This window comes from Perissodus microlepis, chromosome 17, assembly GCF_051167445.1.
Source record: "Perissodus microlepis isolate ML-2025 ecotype Zambia chromosome 17, ASM5116744v1, whole genome shotgun sequence".
Taxonomy (NCBI): Eukaryota; Metazoa; Chordata; class Actinopteri; order Cichliformes; family Cichlidae; genus Perissodus; species Perissodus microlepis.
Window position 1 is genome coordinate 18,460,201 of NC_140477.1, and position 23,821 is coordinate 18,484,021.

General features: G+C 39.2%; 1 protein-coding gene and 1 long non-coding RNA gene across 2 annotated transcripts in view; both read left to right on the forward strand.

Moving 5' to 3' along the window:
• The window catches only part of LOC146369472 (uncharacterized), a 48,887-nt gene extending 27,881 nt beyond the window's left edge, over positions 1 to 21,006 (forward strand). The window contains exons 2-3 of the long non-coding RNA XR_014797394.1: positions 18,041 to 19,169; positions 19,483 to 21,006. This is a non-coding gene — a long non-coding RNA (uncharacterized LOC146369472). The remainder of the gene's footprint in view (positions 1 to 18,040; positions 19,170 to 19,482) is intronic.
• Positions 21,007 to 21,163: 157 nt separating this feature from the next.
• Positions 21,164 to 23,809, forward strand: LOC146369473 (uncharacterized). Its single transcript, XM_084910957.1, has 3 exons — positions 21,164 to 21,627; positions 21,816 to 21,878; positions 22,232 to 23,809. Exons 1-3 carry the CDS (start codon positions 21,526 to 21,528, stop codon positions 23,339 to 23,341), a joined length of 1,275 nt encoding a protein of 424 aa, XP_084767083.1. The 5' UTR covers positions 21,164 to 21,525; the 3' UTR covers positions 23,342 to 23,809.
• The last annotated feature ends 12 nt before the right edge of the window (positions 23,810 to 23,821 follow it).

The window sequence follows — 23,821 nt, forward strand, 5'->3', positions numbered from 1 at the left end:
CCTGCTATGATGTATGGATTGGAGAAGGATCTGGAGGTGGCAGATTTAAAGATGCTAAGATTTTCTCTTGGAGTAAACTGGATGGATAAAATTAGAAGTATTGGAGGGACAGCTCAGGTTGAGCTGTTTGGAGACAAAGTTGGAGAAGTGAGGCTGAGATGGTTTGGACATGTGCAGAAAATTGATCGTGGCTATATTGGACAAAAGAAGGTTAAAATTGAGCTCCCATGCATAAGGAAAAGAGGGTGATATGGAATCCGATGATCCACACTCTGAAGGGAGCAGATTTTCTACAAATTTTTGTGGTGATTATATTAAACGCATAAAACAAATAGGAAACACTGATAATCACTAAATTGTTAACCATTTAAAATGAGTTCATATTAATAGGTGATGGATTATTCGATGTTTTATGACAGGGGTGTTAAAGGTGCACATATCCACTGAAGGATCCGATCTACCCTTCAGTTTGTGTGTGAAAATTGCAGTGAAGGCGGATAAAATTTGGGCACCTTTCTCTCTGTTTTGTGCCAGGAAGTATTTTGTTGCAAGTCATGAAGAATGGATCATGCCATTAAAGTGGCTGAGTCTGAGCCTCAGGTCTGAATCATCACTTTTATAGTCTTTATACCGACAAAGAATTGACCCCACCAAATGACACGTTAATAGGGTGCTTAAGCCAAAAAGCTGTGCCCATTTTTATGAAATTACTGCTGGCTGTCTGAATGTGAGAAAACTGACATTGTTAAAACACAACTTATTTCTTTTCCAAGACATCTCAATTGTTCATTATCTGTTGTGTGATTGAATGGTTCAATAAATGTGAGGCTTTTCAATATCAGCTTGTAGTGTACTTTAGCAACTTCACGTATCACAGAACTAACACAGGAGTTTAACAGTATAACTTGCTTTCTGTTTTTGTGTGTGTGACTGTTGAGCAATAATCTCCTTGCTGGATGTGGTTTGAGTTTGATCCTTTTGGTCTTGTGTAAACACGGCGCCTCACTAAGCATCTGTTTCCTCTGGCCTGCAGGGTTGATGGACAGTCCCACTGCAACACACACACACACAGGCAGGCATGTGCATTCACAAAAAGGAGACCTCCAGGTCCAACTGAGTGTGTTATGAGTCTGAAGGGGGTTTTGAAGTAGAGTTAAGATGTCAGAAATGGGCTGTTGTGAAATGCCGGTCAGTTTGTGCCATAGATTATCATGGCCACATGTTTATGAAGAGCCCCCTCCCTTTCCCACACCAACTCTACTTTAACACAGCTTTAAAACCACCAGAAGGGGATGTATAACACAAAACAGGCATGTTCTCTTCCACTACATGTGTTGAGTCTCGGGTTTCACCTCTGGGTTTTGAAAACATCTCTAGTTTTCTCTCAGGGAGGCTAAAGGTGAGCTAGGTTGTAGCGTACAAAGGACCACAGAAAGCCACAAAGGCAGATCAGCAACAATGAAGTAACACAAGAAGTGTAGTGTAGCTAAATATATTGCAGGTGTAAAGTTAGAAGCATTCAATTCCCAAAACACAATTTAAATGAATATCATGACACCATCTAAAGAAAGAAATGAAGAAGGGCGGATGCAGAGCTAGCATCTGATTATCAAACTAGCTTGGCTGCCTGTGTTTTCCACTCTAGCTAGCTTTTTAATAGGTTGTTAAGATTGTAAAGGACATTGAAGTAAATCAGAATTACTACCTGTAATATGCATCAAATGATAGAGTTCTTTTAACTCTGCAAATCAGTTACACAGTAACAAAAAATGAACTAGCTAGCTACATTAGGGGCCTAGTTAAATTCATTTGCTGGTCCATTGTTTTGACCAGTTTCAAAATTTCAGTTTCTGACCAAGAAATTTAACTACATAAGTGTTCAAAACATGCAGTTAGTGGGTATAGGTTAATTGATTAATCTAAATAGCCATAGGTGTGAATCTGTGAGTGAATGTGAGTGCGAATGGTTGTCTGTGTCTCTGTGTTAGCCCTGCGACAGACTGGCGACCTGTCCAGGGTGTACCCTGCCTCTCGCCCTATGACAGCTGGAATAGGCTCCAGCGCCCCCCGTGACCCTGGAAAGGATACGCGGAAGCAAATGGATGGATGGAAGTGTTCAAAATAAATTCTGATATCATTCATGCAATCACTGTTTTCATAACTCCAGATATTAACTGCCAGCTTTAAAATACTGAGTCATCAAGTTTAGTTTGCTTTTTTTGGTCCACTCGTCTGTGGGGGTACAAATTGTGCATTTACCAAATAAGAAAAGAATAGGAAATATGAATTTGAATTATTTATGCCAACCTGAATTTCTGCCAAGAATATAAGATAAATCTAAGAATATATTGTAGGGTTTTTTGTTTTTGATAAACTCCTACTCAAAATGTCTACTTTTGATTCATGTAAAAGTAATCGTTTTGAGTAGGAGTCTCTCTCTCTCTCGCAGCCCAAGTTGATACTGGAATTCAGTGAACATGCTTTCTTTAGGTAGTGTGGAAAATCTCATGGTTTCATCTCTTTGTTTACATGAGAACTTACAAGCGCTAAACCTTTAACCCTTCCAAACCTTTAAGTCTATGCACTCCAAGATTTGTCTGGCATTGTGATAAAACTCTTTTCTTTTTTTTTTAATCAGTTGTTTCCGATGAAGACTAACAATTTAAAATTCAGCCATATTTGTGGAACTGTCAGGCTGTTGTCAAGTAGCTGTGTGCTATGATAGGGATACTTTACATGGTGCCAGCCTATTTTCAAGACCCCCGAGGCATGGTTGTTGGACAACAAAAAGAGGAGCAGGGTAAACTTATTTTTTTGTTTGTTTGCAATACTGTTAGCTGCCATGTACATTGGCCTCTAGTCATTGGCTAGAGAAAATCAAATCCTCTCGCCTGAGGAAATTGTGTAGAGTGAAAGTAATTGTCAAGGAAGAAAACATAGAAACAAAATGTTAGGTTAATAAAAAGACTTGAGAGTCTTGGCCTGTCGGAATTAAGTGAAAACGGTAATGAATTCTAAAATGACGCCACTGATGCCCACTAATGGTAAGGATGTAAGGACAGCAGAGCAAAGTTGTTGTTCAGTTTTTGATATTACCATCTATTTTGTTTTCTGGTATTTAATAAGAATTATAGCCTCATGTGGCTTTTACCGCATAGTTGATAAATACGCCGTTGGCCGTCTATGTTGGAACCTTCAACCTGAACTGATTCTAATGTGACATTTTAATCAGATTCCACACAAGTACGCGTGAATGTGTTCATCATCATTACTATTATAATGTCTCGCTTTAGTGATGAGTTTCTGTGTCTCATAATTGCTGTTTTGCAGAGGCCGCTCCATTCTGCCAAGAACACAATTCAGGACAAAACACTGAATATTTTTTTAGCATGAAAATGGTAAAATGTACAAAAGATGAATATTGGCACAGCAAATGGGCTATTGGCAGGTTTAGTTCACAAAAACTGGAAAAATTGCTTTCAGCCCATGTTAACTGAATGTTAGCTACAGGATTGCTTGCTGGACGTTTTGTGAGTTATCTGGACTTTCTACACATCGCTTCCTGTTCAAGGATCCTGGGGTCTTTAACAGACACCGGTATGGCCGTAAGTCACTTCTGTCAGACAAGAGGAAAATCAAAACCCGCTGTTGCAGCAAGACAGTTGGCTCTGTGAAAAGACGTCAGCTGCACACACTCTGGCTTGCTGTCACACACATATCAGTGACCTAGAACAAGTTCTTCCCTCCTTATTTTTTTCTCATTCTCAGTTGAGTGTATGGATGCTTGCCTGTGCATGTGAATGTCTGGCTGTGTATCTGGCAGCATGCGCGTACATTCACATTTGTTGACCGTGTGTGTGCGTTTCACGTGGCTTGCAGATTTTTGTGTGTCTTCTCTCCACCAGTTCAGCACTAATGAGGCAGGTGACAGTGTGGGTCTGAGCGATGGAACAGAGTGTCAGCAGGCCTACAGTCTACCGCCTGGCTCTGCATGACAACACGGTGGGAAGGACACTGGTGAACGGAACAAAGGAAGGAGGGAAGAAGGGACAATGGATGGAAGAAGAAAGGGATCCATGTTGCCTGTAAAGGATGCCGAAAATAGAGTTTGACCAGTATGGGCTTCTGAAGGCCAGTATCAATAGTTTTGGACTGAACATGCTCCTGCTGGCATCTGGCATATTTGCATTTGACTTGTTTCATGCCAAAGAATTTCAAAAAAATAAAATAAATCAGTGAAGGGTGCTGGTTGGTTCAGAGCTCTGTATGGGACAAGCTGGAAAATATTATGAATGAGAGAAAACTAAAAACTATCTACTGAAGTTTAGGGTTTTGCCACAAAACTTGGAAAACTAACTTCTTGGGGTTTTTTTTTTCTTTTTAGAAAACATATATATTGTCTGTATATGATCACAATACTTTAAAAAAATTTAACCATAGCAGATGCAGACTTAATAAAACCAGTGTTTTTGTTTCCTTGATCTTAAATAATTAGATAAATTAGGGGGAAAACATAAATTAACAATACTTTGCATTCCTGTCAAATGTTCATTTGTTACCATCTTTTCTCTTAAGACTGTTATTTATAACTAATTTATATTTATACAGTCCTCCCTTCAATGTAATCTTCTTGTGCATCTCTTGTCTCCTTCCAGCAGGGTTCCTATTCTTCAAGCACTCCATGTAGGCTAGTTCTGTCCCTTTTTTACTTCTGTCTCTGGGATTTTCTTTGGATTGCCTTCAATTTATCAGAACAGCAGCTTCCGGTTAGTTTTTTAAAATCACAAGGAGACAAATCTAGTGGGTGGTGATCAAAGTTTGTGTTAGTGCACTGAAAATACAGAAATGTTCTCCACAATTTTTCTAGAGGGATTAATTCATGAAGAACAGACCTTTAGATTTGGACACTCTGAACCTTTATCCTTGACACAAGTCCAACTCCTCTTACTGTCATTGTTATACGAGCGCCGAAGTCCTCCAATAGGATGACGGATTCACCCGATGGTGCACCATCCAGCACCCTACCTAGTGATTCCAAGGAGGCTGGGTACTCTGTCGGTTGGCAAATTAGTACAAACAACAATAAAGAACAGTCCTCTGACCCAAATCACAGGGAAGTAACTCTCTCACATACTGGTTAAAAATGCTAGCGTACAGGTAGCACAGTGTTCCAGAGCCTAATCTGCATTGAGGTGAGTCGGACTACATCTAGTCAGTATTTTCTCAACCTAACACACTCAGGTTCCTTCTCCACCAGAGAGGTGTAGTTCCCTGTCCCAGTAGCCATCTTCAATAATCAGGGTTCCAACTGCCAGGACCTCCGCCCTCCGCACACATCTGAGCTTGGGGCAGTGACTGAAGGATTGAGACTGTAGATGTAAGCAGCAGAAATCTGCTTTCTTTAAAGGCTGGCTGGCTTCTTCCTTAGAGCTGGGTGAGGAATTTCGTCATTCAGGAGGGACTCGGAGTAGAGCTGCTGCTCCTCGAAACAAAAACGAGCCAGTTGAGGAGGCATAGGCATCTGACGAGGATGCCTCCTGGGCAAGGTGTTCCAAGCATGTCCTAACTTTCTAGCCCAAAACTGGAGAGAGTATGTAGCTCAGCTGGCCTGGAAATGCCTCGGTGTTTCCCTGTGTGAGCTGGAGGTGGCTGGGGAGAGGGAGGTTGGGCTGGGTCTGCTTAGTCTGCTGCCCCCACGACCCGGCCCTGGATAAGTGGAAAAAGATGGATGGATAAACAGAAGTCTCAGGAATTTGTAACAGAAGTTGTTTGCTGTCTGTGTTGGTTTCAGGGTCCATGGTTAAAAACATACAGAGTACAAGTAGGTGATCATAACAGCACTTCAATGGAGTAATCTAAACATAACAGCGGTACTGAAATAAGTTGCATTCTGCACAACAGGACAAACTTGAAGGCAGCACAACCAAATTTAAACCAGTTATGGTTTTTGTTTTGTTTTTTCTTTTGTTGGTTTGTTTTTGTTTAGTATGGAGTCTTAGAAATATGAGGTGAGGTGTTCCTTAGAGAATGTAATGCTTTGCATTCCTTACAAGATGGAGGAGGGTCTGAAAGAGTGTTTACTTAATGTCTTCTAAATTTTTGTGTAAAACCCTCTTTTGGCTAAAGACAATCTCTGCAAGCCTCTACATCTCAAGACATAAACTCAAAATTATGACAATTTACCTGCCTGGAGCTGAAAAGAAGAAATGCAAGTAACAGAATAGAGGAATAAGTAGACGTATTGGCTGGAGTTTGATCTGATGAAACGGTGCAGGGCGGGTATTGATGATGCACGAGTCTTATCTGCAAACAGACAGGCTTTAGTGCTGGAATGTATCCTCATTGACACTGTACGCACACACACACAAATACACACTTTATCCACAAGTCTCACTGTTCACATTCTCTGTTGGGTACCATCATTATCCTCATATCTATAAATATCAGACTTACTCTTTTTTTTCCCAGCTTCCTTCCTCCGTTCTCTCTTTCCATCTCTGTTTGCACTTTTCTGGGTCACCTGCTCAGCTCAGCCCTGACTGAGATATTTCAGATGAGTTATATTCAGAGTTTAATGGAGAGATGGGGAGAATGCACACACATAAACATTGTACATGCATTTGAGGCGTTGTTCCAGTGGATTCATTGCTAAATGGATTATCACACTCTGTAAAAGCTGACAAAAATATTGTCAAGATATACCAGTCTGACATGTATATATGACTGCACTTCACTTTCCATTGAGGATCATAAATGGAGGCTTTTTGCCTCCTAACAAGTTTCAAAAGAGATTAAAAGAAAAAAAGCCATCAATAAACAGTTACACACACACACACACATATATATATATATATATATATATATATATATATATATATATATATATATATATATATATATATATATATATATATATATATATATATATATATATATATATATCCTTACTGGAAGTCTTCTTTTTTTTCTTCAGTTGATTTAGTGTCCATCTTGGTTTTCTTCAGATGTACTTGACATACATGTAATTTTCCCAGTGGCCGAGGTGTTCCAAGCTTTAGCTTTGGAGTTAACCATTTTTCTCCAGTGAATCCTGGAGAAAATTGATTATGCATGAGTCTTATCTGCAAAACACGGAAGGATTCTTATTATAGCGTTGCTTTAACTCAAATTTGTCCATCATCATCGCCCATAGATGATATCGGTCAAAAGAATCCTTCACTTGACAGTTGTTATTCCAACTCTTTTTAACTCTATACATGTCTCCATTTACTATTCCAACAAAAAAAGACTGTCGTAACTAGAAGTCACCGATTTCATTGGCATTATAGTCTCTGGTTGCCTCTTCATGTGTGACTCTTGTGTCTAAGGCCCTTTAGCTCTGAGAAAAGACAGTAATTGTCTTCTTATCTGCCTTCATACAATTAGAGCAGTAATGTATTCAGCATTGTTATGGTTTTGTAAATGCAAATCAAAAGACGTCCTTGGGAAATGTTTTGCTATAAAACTAAACAGACATGCTGGCCAGATGTGGAAGCCACTTGCACTTCATCCTCATTGAGTTGTTCTAAGTTGTGCATTTGTAATTTTGTGTTGTGAAGCAGTATTAGTATTAGTTTCTGAAAGTGTTGTTGCTTGAACATTAAACATTGCATCTAGAGCCTAAATTCTTGTGAAACCTTTCTGCCAGAGCCACAATGTAGATCATCAGGTACAAGCTTTTTTGGCCTCTGGACCATTGAAGTATTATTGATTTGCAGTTCCTATAGAAAATTATATTTATTTTTATTAGGTTACTATTTGTAGGTTTTAAAATTAACACCAAATACCGATTTCTTTCTTTTATTCCCTCAGTTGGGACTCTGGTCCACAACTGCTAAACATGAAGGAGTCTGGCTAGTGTCATCAAATAACTTTCTCCTTTGTTCTTTTGGCTAAAGCACTGCACTCAGTTTGATCCCAGACAATAGCTGGGAATAATCAGGATGTTTTCCTGACATCTGGCGCAAAGGACTCATTTCTCCCATTCATAAGAACTGGGACGAATAAGATGCTACCAACTGCCATAGCAAGTGTTAGCAGTTATCTTGGTAAATTAAAGGGAAAAAAAAATACTATATGGCCCTGAAAACCTTTCCATCCTGCTAAATATTTCATATTCCAAATTGCCTTCCTAATACCACATGTGCATATCTTTTACACATTTCAAGAAATCTTTTAATGCTATTTAGGATGAAGAATCCCCTTGTGAACTTTTAAATAGTGGTAAAGCAGACAAACTGGATGATCAAGTGTAATCAATGGAATTGGAAATTAAGTGTGCATTAAAGATTAGATTACTCACCCAAAGAAGATTATGCCGCTTACTCTGTTCTGTAGTCTTCTACTGAGCAAAAGCTACAGGAAATTCTAAACATAGTAGATGGCTATCATGAAACCATCCATCCATCTTCTTCTGCTTATATAATTTAGGTTCACTGGGAGCCTATTCCAGCTGCCATGGGTGAAGGGGTGGGGCCACCCTGGATGGTTTGCCAATCTGTTGCAGAGCTTTCATAAAACCAGATCACAATAAATAATCATTCTCAGTGAATACACTGCAAGGTGTAATCTAAAGTTTGGAAAGTTCAGCACATAAAAAATCTAAAAATTAGCCACTCAGAAATTCTGTTCTTGACCACTTGTGTTGCGTGCTCTGCAGTGCAGGTGGTAACTGGACCTCACCATGGATCTCAAATTGGCACAGAGCTCGAACAGCTGACTCCTGCATCAAACCAACCCAGCTTGCATGTGCATCTTCACCAGTAAATATAGTTGATATCCAGGCTATCACCCAGAGACCAAACCACAGTTTTCTGCCAATTGGTGCATCGAGTTAGGAGTGCGATCAGTAGCATGGTTATCATTTTATTTATTTTGTGCTAGACCCCCACAGTCTTTGCTCACCCACCCACCGACAATACTACCAACACTTGGATCCCTCCAACTTTATTCTACTGTTGTACACTGTGCAAGAAGTTTGTCAAGTACAAGTCAATATTTGCCTCACATAAATTTGGGTGTAAGTTTCTGATTTTCAGATTGATGGATGGATCTTACATTGTAGGATAGGACAGAAAAAAAGAACATCTAAAAGATATGTCTGCATAGGTTTTCAGTCATCCCGTTCATGGAAATCTAATATTTACATCCATTCAGGTTCATTTACATGTACATGAGCAGAAAAGCACCAACAAATGCATTTAGAGCAGAATTGGGTAGCTACCCACTAATAAACTTTCAAAGAGATCTTTAGGGCTCAGTTCAACTCGATTATACAGCCCTTCACAAGTAAAGAATCCCCTATGTTGGATGGTGATTAGTCTAACTAACCCCTCTGAGATGCATTCTGAATAGTCTCACTGCAACACTGCTGTCCAAACATCAATAAAAGCATGCAAGTTATAACACAATGCAAGAAATTAAACCAGTTTGGAACACTGGAACGGGAAAATCTTCAAGCCAGGATAGATTAAAATGTTATCTTGCGCTAAAAGCGATTATGACTTGGCAGAATATCTCTCTGCTGTGAGAGATAAAAAGCAGAGACAGATTCTAAGCAAGGACAGGCTTACCGACCACAAATTGGTAACCGAAAAAGGAAAACAGGAAAAACTATTGCCACCAACAATCAGAATATGTGGTCACTGCTTGGGAGGTGAGGGCGAGACACTTTTCTTCTTGACCTGTAAGACAAATATTAAATAATGAAACATCTACTTTAGTCGATTCAACTCTGTAATTACAGATTTCAAAGAATATAAGATGTCAAAATTTAAAAAATACTCTAAAGGAAATGAGATCATCTATACAAATACTTTAAATCCTGTCAATGACATATTTGGCATTTATGTTTATTGTACTGTATGCCCTTTGTGTTTAAAACTTTCGTGCCAGTGAAGCCTTTTGAATTGAATGGAATAAAACGAAGAGGAAAGTCTTGATATTTGCAAAATAACTTTGGAAAGAAATGCTGCTTTATCTTCTCTTCATTGCAAATATAACTCTTGTCACCCATTATACCACAATAAAAGAAGCAATGATATGTAAGAAGTTGGGTCTCTTCAAAGTTTTCTCTCAAGTTCAATTAAAAACAGCAATGGTTTTGTTGTTGTAGTACATAATGGAGTACTGTTTTGTTTTTGTTGTGTTGGAGGGTTTTTTTTTTTTTTTTTAAATCTAATTTTAAAGCTGCTGGAAAACCAGGACAATCCAGTGAAAAGCTTTCACCTGGGACTGTTCCTGTCCCTCCAGAGGTGTGAAGTGAGAGGCTAGAAGGCCCTCTGATCACAAGATAAAGGCAGAACAACAGAATTAGCACTTCAAACAACACAGCGTTGCTTTAAAAAAAAAAAAAAACAAACTCAAATAATAGGAATACACACTTCATATCCGGCGGGGTCAGAGTAAACACAGCCCGCAGAGTCAGTGCCATTTTAATGGGAGATTAGCCTGGATGGGGAGATGGAGGAGAGAAGAAGGACAAACATCCACTTGTAACAGGTGTGTGTGTGTGTGTGTGTGTGTGTGTGTGTGTGTGTGTGTGTGTGTGTGTGCGTGCTTGCGTGCGTACGTGCGCACATGTCTGCCCATTTGATTGCTTGTCTTTGGGATGCAGACGAGGAGCAGTGGCAGGCACATCCATACATATTTTAACTCGTCTTCATATCTAATACTGACTGAAAGAGAAGACATGGCTACAGAGAGTCACTGTCAACTCTGATATGTTGTATCTGTTTTGCAGTCATGCAGAAGCTTTTCTCAGTAACATTTTGATGACTTGGCAGAATAAAATAAAGCTCCTCTTCAGTTTTGAGACATGTACTGTAACAGTGCTAGCTCTTGTCAGGTTATCAAAGTGACAACATTCTGTCGAGTTCAGTTCACTTTTAATTTATATAGTGTGAAATCACAACAACAGCTGCCTCAAGATGCTTTGTATTGTAAGGTAAAGACCCTACAATAATACAAAGAAACCCCCAATAAAAGATGAGCCCATCTACCAGCAAACACTTGGCAATAGTGGGGAGGAAAAACTCCCTTCTAACAGGAAGAAACTGCCGTCAGAAACAGTCTGGGGAACGATCAGCCATCTGCTGTCACTGGTTGGGGTGAAGGGATGAAGGCAGAATAAAAGACACTCAGTGGAAGAGAGCCAGAGATTAATAATAATTCTTCATTGTATAAGCAGAAAGTGAAAACAGGTTGGTGAAGAAGAAACGCTGTGCATCATGGGAAGCCCCCCTGCAACCTAGGCCGGTTGGAGAGAAACTAATGGAGGGTTCAGGGTCACCTGATCCAGTCTTAACTAAAGGCTTAATCAAAAAGGAAAGTTTTGAGCTTAATCTTAAATGTGTCTGTCTCCCAAATCCAAACTAGGAGCTGGTTCCACAGAAGAGCGGTCTGAAAGCTGAAGGCTCTGCCCTGGGAACCACAAGTAAGCCTGCAGTCTGAGAGCAAAGTGCTCTGTTGGGGTGATGGGGTACTATGAGGGTTTTTAAGATGGGGCTTGATTATTCAAGACGTATGTGGGGAGAGGAATTTTAAATTTGATTTGAAGTCAGAATTGACTCTCGTGATGCTTTAGCATGTGTGCTGACGCTGACCCTTTGGATAAAGGTCATGTTCATGGGCTGAAGTGAGTGTATGGTTTTTGAGGAAATCCAAGAAAAGTAGAAAACGTTTGGGCACCCTCTACCTACCCTCGGGGATGTCCTAAAATCTCTAACTGCAGAGTGGATGGTCATTCGTGGTCTCCACTGGATCGGTCTCTCTGACTCAGAACTTTTCACCTAGCACCGCCAAGGTTGCACAAGGTTGGCAGGTTTGGTTTCTAGTGAAATATCTTTACAAATACTGCAATAACATTTTGTACAGCGCTGTTAAACATTTGCAAAGGAAAGTTAAAAAAAATAAAATCAGACCTTCGTCATATGCAGACAATGAATCCCAATGACTTTGTGATTCCCATACTTTTTATGTAATGCCACTCGTAGGGGTGACATTTGTGGTTTTCAGTGAAAGGTCACAACTACTGGATCGATTGCCAATTTGGAACTGACATTTATGGTTCATTCAGGATGAACTGTATGCACGTTAGCATTTAGCTCTGGCAATGGACAATGCCTAAGTACAGTTAAAGAGCACCATTACTATGTATATGGATAATATGAATAAACTTGTTTCAGTTATTAATGAAAATAAGGCTTTAAATATTTATTATTATGTATTGATTCCTTTTCTGGTTATTATTAGCGATAAATCAGAGAATTAACAGAAATACAAGGCATATAAACTCTTTTTTTTTTTCTTTGTTAGGCCTTCTAATACAAGAGTTCACTGGAAGTGTTTGAGACTGGGAGATCATGTTGTTTTAGCTTAATTAGAGACTAGATAATCCTTGTTTGATCAGCCAAGACAGTGGAATGAGTCACTGAACTGTGCTGAGCTGTATGTAGTGGTCACTCCTCGCAACAAATGTAGGAGAAAAAGTTTGGTGGAAAAATATTGAGTGCACGGATTATTTCCAAAGACACAGATTTTACTGCATTGCCACTCCTGAAATGAGTGCTTAGCAATGTATTGTGAAGAGTTATTCAAGCTCCGTCAAGTCATTGTCACATGTTTTTCCATTTTCCCTTAAGGCCAATCTGGGAACTCACCCAACTTTTGACATCCTCCCAGTGGCATGCTACACCTGTTATCCAGCTTTTTCACGGCATTTAATTACCCTGCATGATAATGACAGCTAGTCCTATATACAGTGCAAAGATAAGAACTGGCCATAAAAAGCACAGTGGGTGAGATGTGACTTCCACCGGGGTGTTTTATGGTTTTCTTCCATCACGGTCAGGAAGGGCTGCATGGAATGAACCAGGTCTGGAACAAACTCAGAGAGTAGAGATTTATGGCCGGGCAATGAGCCAATGTTCAGTACGTGGGCTCAATCACAAATCTCCACGCACACAACTCAGATAAAGATCAGCCTGAGAAACAAAGTTGATCATCAGCCACACAAGGACAGAAACAGAAAAGGTGGGGGCGGGGGGAACAGAGAAATAAAGATATATGCTGATTTTTGATGGATTCTGTGGAGAGGCAGATATATTTCAAAGTGAATGTTTGGCAGTTCAGACGGAACACAGTTTCCCTTTCCAGCAGCAGATGAAAACGGACAGGAGAGGATGAAAGGATAAAGCAGCGAGCAGGAGGGAGGAAGAGAGAGCTGTGCAGGTATCTTAGCCTGGGGACACACAGGAAGACTTAAAAATCCTTACAAATTTTAAAAATGAATTGCAGCGCACATCTACTGCAAGCATCACAGCCACACACTCAGAACAGATCTTTAAAAACAGCACTATCATCCTTCCGCTTTGGGGGAAAAAAAATCGCTAACATCAAGACCCTTATTCTCACAGAATTGTACCAGTTTGTGCACATTTTCAGATCCATTCATCCAAATGCTATCTGTTACAAACTGCAAACATAAAAATACCCTGCAAAGCCAAATTGTTTCATATACATATATATTTTTCTGGTTGTTGCCCATCATATGATGAGGCATTTTGGTGACATGCACACACAAACTGTACTGCATTAGCCACTTTCACGCAGGCTCAGTGGGAATTTTCCTCAAAAATCCTCAAAAATCTGAACCTGAATTCAAAAGCCAATGAACTGCTCAGAAGCTTTCACCTCTTTGGTTTCTAAAAATACATAACAGGATGGTTGCACTTGGCTGGGTTTAAATCCATCCATGTTTCATTGGCTAAACAATTAACACAACACTTACCGACCTGGTGGCATTTGGAGCATTTGCTACTTTTTCCAACTCTAATTCCACTTTGGCACGACTCAGAGGACAACTCAAGAGTACCTTTTATTGCTTTCACTTGAAAGCAGGTCAAATATTTGGCTACATTACAGACCCTCATTTCAAAATGAGGAAACAAAATTAGAATAGAATATATTAGAATATATTTTCTGTGACATATTACAAATACATATGTAACAGGATACAGTCAAGATGACCTGCTGAAGTTCAAACCCAGCATCAGATTGGGGAAGATGTCTAATGTTTATAGAGAATGGTCCAAAAAGGAGAAAATATCCAGTGAGCAGCAGTTCTCTGGGTGAAAATGCTTTGTTGATGCCAGAGGTCAAAGAAGAATGGCACATGGACTAGAGCAGCAGAAGAACCTACGAGATGCTGCTCTTGTCAGCTAAGAACAGGAAACTAAGGCTACAGCACACACAGTGTCATCAAAACTGATCAATAGAAGACCATCCTGGTCTGATGACCCTTGGTTCTTCCTACTGTTTGGAAGTTTGTCTGGATTTTCCTAAACAACATGGAATCATGGATCCATTCAGCCTCGTTTCAACAGTTGAAGCTGGTGGTGTGGGTATATTTTCTTGCCACACTTTAGGCCTCTTAGTATCAACTGAGCATTGTGTGAGTATGGTTGTTGACCATGTCCATCCTTTTTTTAACCCGCAGTGTCAAAAAAGTTAAAATCATCTAGTCAGTTGGATTCCTGAACGCGACAAGTTCACTGTACCCAGGTGTCTCCACAGTTCATTAGTTTGGTGGTGTAGCAGTAAGGTCACTTAAATGCGCAGCAACTGTGTGATGAATATGATCCAGAATCTCTAAGGATTGTTTCCTACACTTTGTGAATCTTTGCCATAAAGAATTAAGGCAGTTTTGAAGGCAAAAGAGGTCCCAACTCAATACCAACAAAGTGTATCAAAAAACAAGCGCCTGCTGAGTGTGTGCTGAATAATCAACTATCTGCTCTTTGGATGGATATCCAGTTTTTAGCTGTGGGAGTGGGATAAATATATTACTATAGGCATCTGAGCCTGGGTGCATGACATCTTCATAGTAGTGAGTGTTTCACAATTAGAGAGTGAGGCACCTTTCTGTTTGTCCTTCAAACTGTACCATCCAGCAAGCTGTAGTACAGACTGACACTCAGCTGTATGAGAGAAAAAAGTAAGAGCTGTTTTTACTCCCAGCTTACTCTACGGATGGTGGTTTGACTTCTTAATATACAGTAACTCAAATCATAGAAAAGCCATTATATTTAGCTTATATCTATGATGACCTTGAATATTAACTGCACCACCAAATGTCAAGAACCCCAAAAAATGGTATCCTGTACTTTTTAACCAGCATATGTTTGGCAATTATTTTCTTGCTTCCTGTTTTTTGGAAACAATCATGTATTAAAGTTGAAGGGAGCAGATGGAGAAGAAGCTTCTAATAAGGTCAGTGTTATGAGAGGGACTTCTCAGGTCATGAAAACCTAAGTAAAGGAAGGTTATGATTTCAGAAAAATAAAATCAAATGGAATATATTGCTTCCCAGACACGGTGACTTCACAAACTATTTCCAAGGTTGGGCTCTTTTGTGAAAAATCAGCATGATTACAAGTGACACTGGATAATGCATTAGGGAGTAAGGCAACCAAAATACAGGTGTGAACAAAACAGATGCTTTCTGACTACCGTCATTAAAATCTATTCCCTATCTGGAAAAGAAAAAAGAAAAAAAGACCAACAGCTGCATCAGGGCAAGAAAGGAAAAGATGGGAGACTTAGAAATAAAGATATAGTATATTCAAATTTTAAATGATATCCATGAGGGAGTGAATATATTTCAATGTGACTGTTTGGCAATTCAGATGGAACACATTCATGATGTCCAAGAGAAGATAAAAATGACAGGACAGCAAGCCTGTTATCAGCAGTTTCCTTCCGAAGATAATAAAGAAAAGGCATAGCTCTGCTCAATACCATAACTCTATCCATGATATGTACGATATGAAGTTCTTAAATGTCTATCCAAGTTATGCAAAAAACAACATCAATGCTGTTTTTTCCTCTGTGTCCCAGTTTGCGCTGTGCAAAAGCAAGAAGACCTGGCAGTGCTGGTTTAAGGTGCAAGCCTCGGAGGCAAGTAAGATAATGCAGACTTTTGTGTGCACGGACTGTTGATACAATTAAGTGTGCAAGCACTTGAAGGATTTTTATGTTGGAGCATAATGTCACTTTGCTAGTGAATATAAACATAGATCTCTTGTAGCTTGTTTAACAAATGACTAATGCTGCTATTTGTGGATCATCTCTACTTTAGGGATGGAAACAGTTCTAAGAAGACATAAAGCGTCCATTATTTCAGCAAGTGCCCTAAAAAGGCACTTTTTGTTTAACTGATAAAACCCTGTAACAGTCTTGGTAATTATAGTAGAAACAAAAGAAGAGATGGGAATTAGGAAGGACATTTTTACAGGGCTAAAAAAATGTTCTGTTGCAAGGACTTTGGTGTAGGTGTGCCTACAAAACCTCAGAAGGACGCTATTCCTTTACCTTTTGACCCAGAGGCCTGTTCTCTGTATGTGGATTGAAAGTGTAGCTGGTTAAACTCTTGATGATGTGCAGTAAGCCCTGATTTTACAGGTCAGCTGTTGTTGGATTGGCTGTAACCAAAATGTAGGTCGAACCTAGTCAGGAGCAGGTTTATTCATTGTAAACTGGATTAGATGATGAATAGTGTCGCCCAACCGTGACTGTGCCATCCTTGCGGGAGGTACCAGTTGCAATCAGTGCACTGTTAATAGGAAAAGCATTTTAAATTGGGAAAAAAAGCTGTAAGATGGTCACGAACCTCTGGGAGCACCAGCTCGTTGAATGACTGTACATTTAAAATACTTCTCTATGGCTTTGATCAATGGATATTTGTTAGCTCTGTGAAATACTGGAGACCGTTCCATGGTGTACCGGGAAGCCTATTGGATAGGCTTCAGCCCCCAGCAACCGTGAATTGGATAAAGGAAAGAAAGTGGATGGACATGGGGGATGCTTTTAATTCAACTCAGTCAGTTTTATGAGAACTGCATCAATTAGGCATCAACATGTCCATGTCAGACCTGTGTGCTAAACACAGAATATTAGTATTATGTAACATTTTTCTCTGTCATTTTTCTCTTTCATTTGTTACATTACATTTGTGATGCATCAAAAAGGGATACATAATAAGATAAATAGATTTCTAATGATGCTGTAGACAAAGTTTTATTTATTTATTTAAATTATGGGATATATATGACCTCATATCTCGTCCACATTTCATCCCACACACTGCAGTTATCACCATGCCTGAATTCGCCACATTGTTTCAAGCTAAGTGACTCGTGTGTAGCCGGTGATTTGCAATGGTTCTAAAAGGCGCGTGATGATGTGTTGCTGCTAGGAGTGTCAGATCAGAAAACACAGTGTTTTCAGAGGACATGGACAAATTATATGTTTTGCCATTGTGTGTTTGGACGGCAGGATGGTCAGAGCGAAAGATGTGTCTGTGTGCGTGCAGGCTGAGGGCGTGTGGGTTATGGCATCTTGTTACAGAGGTCTGCCACAGTGAGTCAAGTAGCAGTCAGGCCAGCCATCAGTGTGAAGAGCCTCTTTACTGTTGCTCACTTCTCAAACAGCCACCTCCAATCACACTGATGCTGTCCTCCTTAGCTTACTGATTTTGCCTAATCAGGAGTGTGTTTGCGTAATCAGGTGTGTGTGTGTGTGTGTGTGTGTGTGTGTGTGTGTGTGTGTGTGTGTGTGATAAGGGGAGGGGGGGTTATTCTATAAACTCCTTTTATTGTACTTCTGCTGCTGCCACCCTCACTCTCTTTGAGTTTTTTCGTTCAGATTTTGATTCAGCTCTGGAAACTTCGGTAATGATCTCACTAGGCTGTCTCTCTTCTTCCTCACCATTCAGTGTCATAGTTTCCCTTTAGAGTCGCATAATCTATTTTAAAAAAACATTCCCAAAACACTGAGCCAATCTGTTCTCACCTCTTGTGACCTTCTGCGTTGATTCATTTCCAGGCAAACTGAGGTGCAAAGCTAAGAAACATGTGACACAGTGGTTTGGACAGGGGGTGTTTTGGAAAGTAGAAATTATGGAATATGATAAATAAGTGTCCCATTTCATATGTTTGTGTAGAAATGTTAGAAGACGAGAGACAGGCAGAATTGGGATGGCTTCAAACACAGCCCGGGTTCACTTCCAAGCTGACTGGGTTTCAGCGCTTTCAGCAAGCTTCCTTTGCAGATCCACACCATGTCACCTACAGTGAGAATCCTGGAGTCCATGATAAAGGCAAATGAAAAGAGGTAATATAAAAAATCATCATAATCATGTGCATAATCACAACGTTGGCACTATGTTCTCAGCTTGAGCTCATAACAGCAATATGAGATTGGAGTTTATTGCATTAATCATGTAAACGTTGCTCTTGTGATTAAAGCAGAACTGCTGTTTATTGCTTGTAATTGTATTCGGGTCGGGCTACGCTCCCAGGAATACCACACGCAGCATTAATATTTGATGAACTGACTCTGGATCAGGCATGGAGAGCTGGTTCCCCTTTTATGTTGATTTGGGCCTGCGGTATTGGAGCTGACCTCAGAGCTTGTATCACTCCGCTGGAAAAGCACATTTGAATATCCACGTCAAAATTGTTAGTGTGCAATATTCTTTTCATTTTCTCTCTATTTTTATCAGCAAATCCAATATGGGGCATGAAAGCATGTGCATGCATAAAGAATATCAACCATATGATTTCTTGAGCGAGTGTGGGGGGGGTGGAGAAAGAGGTCTTATAGCGCTGGGCAAGAACAACAAAGGAGAGGAGCGTGCACTTCTTTTTCTTAAAGCTTCTAAAAGCAGCTTTTTCATATGATGCTAAAAGCTTTAAAACAGTACTAGACATAGAAAGACAGTCTGTCTTTAAAGGATGAGACAGATATATTCTTCACCTTCTTCTTATGTCTTGACTTACCAAAGCAGAGAACATAGCTGAGCATGAAGCAACATGTTTTTCCTCCCTTTTCCCTCCTTATCTCCCTGTTTGTCTTTGCTGTACTTCTTTACCTTGTAGGAAATGCTGTTGAGAGGGTTCAGAAGCTTCTGATAGATCCCAAATTGGGATATAAACTTTAAAGGGCTTCAAAGGTTTTGGGAGGATCTCTTCAGTATGTCCATAATTTCTCCCCCTCTCTGCTTTCATGTGACAAGACAGAGTCCACGCTGAAGGGCTGGAAGGTCTTTGGAGAAAAGATTTAAATGCTCAGTAAGTACATGTCAAGGCCTGAAGAAAACTTCCTGCAGATGATCTAGCCGTGCAGGCTTCCAGGAAAATTTGACAAAGCTTTTGAAATAAATGGGACGGAAACACGCTGTAGCCTCGCTGATTCATTTGTGTGTCACCTTGTTGTCACAGGCCACTGTTAGCACACACAACATGTGTGACAAGTGTAAAAGAAAAAAGAAAATGCTGCTTATGCAATCTGTCACTGGAGGGACTATTGAAGGTTTGGTGATGCAATTATGCAGCACTCGCTGGACGCGAAAGCTGAGTTGGTCTTTTTTTTTTTTCCATGGAGCTCTGACCCGGGGATTTCTGACAGCTCTGCTTTGGACAACCCTCCCTCTCCTGCTCTTTCCTCGCTCTCGTCTTCCCTGATGTATACCAAACCCTGGAGCTCCAACAACCTTCATTTTCATCACTCTCTACAGACACACGACTGCTCTGATAGTGAGACTGCTAATATATATAGTAGGTATTACCATTTTTCCACGTTATTATCAGCGTTAGGTACGTGTGGTGAATGTAATGCCGTTTGATCAGTTGTACAAAACTGACTTATATAATTTTCCTATTCAACATTTCTGAAAGTGAATCTTTACATCAATAAAATGATTAAGTTGTAGAATATGTATATATTCTATATCTAAATATGGTGAAACTAAATATAATTACATATAAATAGGGACAAACACTTTGTGAGTGCTTTGTCAACCTTTTAGGTTTCCTCAGATGTAAAGAGATAAACATGCTCATAAAACGGAGCATCATACAAACATACAAACGTATTAGTTTGTTTGTATGTTAATGTGCTGTATTTTAGCTGTATTAATTAGGCATGCTTGTATGTAAATGCCGGGTTTATGAATTCTTTAAAATGCAGAGTTTTTGTTTGAAATAAGGTGGAAATAATCTTCTTCAGATGGTTGATCTTAATTTTCTAATCTTTGATTTTCTAATCTGTGTCTACAAGATGCCATTTTAACCAGCTGAAAAATCTCATTTCACAAGATGAATAAAACTCTGTTGCCTGTGCAGCATTTAAAAAGGCATCGGTGCAGAATTTAATGTTTAATGCTTCAAAATCGTATCAGTTTTAAAGAAATCCTTTTAGTAAATCCTGTACTTAGATTTTTAAATTCATTTTTTGATAACAGCGTCACCCAGTGCTACTAAGAGTCCCACAAATGCAATCAACCAAAACTACTACTGCATGGAGCTTAGTTTTTGTTTTTTCATTCAAAGTCTTTTTCATTTAAACAATTAAAGAACAAAGATTTTAGATCAAAGTTTTGACTTTTCATATTCTCATTCTCATATAGATCATACTTACATTTTGTTTGCATTCTCCAGTCTGCAAGGTTGTTCATTGACCTGGTACTTACTTAATGAACCTGGCTTGCGAGTCTTGGTCCTGTCTTCCTCCCGTCAACCCAGCCAGGCACGCCAGATGTCCATCCGTCCCTGAGTCTGGTTCTGCCAGAGGTTTCTTCATGTTGAAAGAGATGTTTTCCTTCCCATTGTTGCCAAAGCCTTTCCTCAAAGGGGGGCATCAATTGTGTGTTTGTTGGGGTTTTCTCTGTTTTAGGGTCTTGACCTTACAATATAAAGCCCCTTGTATGGGGCGCCGTTTGTAAACTGAAACATGCCGAAATTAACGGCAACATTTTTCCACATTTAGCTCTAAATCTTACAAAAACATGTTTTTTCGAGTCATTTTTTTACAACATTTAGTAAAATATTTGTAAGTTTTCATATTTAAAACAGGATTTTAAATGTTAAATCTAAATGCTAAATGTTAAATCTAAATGTTAAATGTTAAATCTAAATGCTAAATGTTAAATCTAAATATTATATTTAAATGTAAATGTTAAATGTAAATATTATATTTAAATGTAAATGTTAAATGTTAAATGTAAATATTATATATAAATCTAAATGTTAAATGTTAAATGTAAATATTATATATAAATCTAAATGTTAAATGTTAAATCTAAATGTTATATATAAATCTAAATGTTATATATAAATCTAAATGTTAAATGTTAAATCTAAATGTTATATATAAATCTAAATGTTAAATGTTAAATCTAAATATTATATATAAATCTAAATGTTAAATGTTAAATCTAAATGTTAAATGTTAAATCTAAATTTTACGGGAAACTAAATATTTAGCTAATATGCAAATTTATTGTACGGGTCAACGGAAATACCAAAATAAAAGCTTCAAGAAAACCTCCCGCGCTAAAGTGTGCCGGTCGTGGTCAGGTTCTGTGTTTGCGCTCCTCTCACGGTCACTTTTGACTGCCATGAGCTGCTTCACCTATTCCCTACCAGCATGTCCAGCGATTTAGCTGAAAACATTGGAAGAGCCGTTTTGTCGGCCATCCAACGATTCAGCGGTAGTGCACCCTCGACCTCACAAACGCCGCAGCACTTGGTAAGTTTATTGTATAGCATTTTGGACGGGTTGATAGCAGTGTTAGCAAAACTAGCAAAGCTAAATTACTTAGCTAGTCCTCAATTATTTCATTTGGTAGGCAGCAGACAGAGATCGAACATCATACAACTCTATTTATTTATTTGGTAGGTAGGTAACAGTCGTTCTTGATGTAAATGTTTCCTTAGGAATCCAGCAATGCACCTGGACCAAGTAGACCTGCCGTCTCCACTGGGATACCATACCGCTCGGTAGGCCTTCTTACACATATCATTCAGCTGACTGATTTTTGTTTTTTCTTTGGTGTAATATGTCACCTTAAATTAAATCCTGTCAAAGTAATGATTCTGATTCTACATACATTTCATCTTCTTAGGGGTCCATCACTAGCAGTGTCACATCACCACCAACAACATTCACAAGTTTTACGTCATATTTTATTACTGTTTTTGCTGTGAAGTGTCTTTTGATTGCTCACTTTCATATTTTAAAACTATTGATAAAATATTACTCTCTAGCTAATCTGTCACAGTACAATTGCCTCAAATTACCCATCTTTTGTTATAGAATTGTGCTCATTGAGATTATCTGTGCCGTGTTCTAGGATGGTTACCAAGGAAGGCTTCAGATTTCCAAAGAGGAATTGGAAAATGTTCTTTCCCTGAAAACATCTTTTACTGAAGCTGCATCTATCCTTTCCATCTCCAGGCCCACTCTGTATAAGTTACTGCAAGACTATAATATCTCAGAGTCAAAATTCAATGTAATCAGTGACCATGAGTTAGATCAGATAGTGTCCCAGATAAAAACTGAACATCCAAATGTTGGAGAAGTGATGCTGATGGGTCATCTGCGTTCCAAAAACATAGTGGTTCAAAGATGGCGCCTAAGAGAGTCACTGCGGAGGGTGGACTCGGCTGGTGTTCTATCCAGGAGAAGAACTGCAGTTGCTCGGCGAGTATATTCTGTGCCTCATCCAAATTTCATATGGCACATAGATGGAAATCACAAACTGATTCGTTGGAAGTTTGTTGTTCATGGTGCAATAGATGGATACAGCAGGATGTTGATGTTTCTTCAGTGCTCCAGCAATAATCGAGCTGAGACTGTGAAAGCCCTCTTTACTGCAGCTGTTGGACAATTTGGCAGACCCCTGCATATCAGGACTGATCATGGAGGAGAGAATGCTCAGATTTGGGAGGACATGCGAGCAAGCAGGGGTGAAAGCTCTGTCTTAATGGGAAGTTCTGTGCACAACCAGAGGATTGAGCATTTCAACCGAGACTTAAACAACAACTGTAGCCGCATTTATGCACCTATATTTTATGAATTGGAATCACTTGGTATCCTAGACTTAGAAAATGCAACAGACCTATTTTGCCTTCATTATGTGTTTCTACCACGAATCAACCGCACTTTGAAGGAATTCAAAGCTGGATATAACAATCACTCTATTTCCACTGAAGGTAATAGAACTCCCATCCAACTTTTTGCCTGCGGAACTCATGTGTTTCATCGTCACAACCCAGAACTTTCTACAGCAGAGGTCTCCATACCCTCCTTGTCAAACTCTCAAAGTAGGTTTGTCCCATTAAATGACAGCGATTTACAAGAGCTATATACAAGCATTCACCCTTTTGAAGAAGACAATAATGGTAAAACATTGTTTCAACGAACACAGCAGTATATTTTTAACAAACTTGTAAATGTGTGACCTCAACCACAGGATACCAGTGATGTTCTAAAGAGTGATGACACTTAATATTCTTAAATGCTGTACAGCAAATGCGTTTTTTGTACTACTGCAGAAGCCCCTCCGCTCTAGCAGTGATGCCTCCTGCCATATAAGGACTCAGAGTTAATGACTGACAGTGACTCATAGGCTATTCAGAAGGCTACAACCACTTTTAGTTTATGGGTAAAAACAGTTATTCAGATTGCAGTAAAGCCATCAAATTCACACTGTAACAGTGTAATACAGTATAACAGTGAAAATTATCAACACGGAACAGTCAGTCTTTAAATCAATTCACAAGATTATCTACAGTATTGTGCTAATCATTGTAAAGTTGCAATAGTCTTAATAAATGTTGCTGTTAGATGTCTAAGTAATCCTGGCTTGTTCTACAAAGCATGTTTAGTATACTCTGTGCATAAACTGTTTTGAAATGTCCTTGTTTAAAAAAAGAAAAAG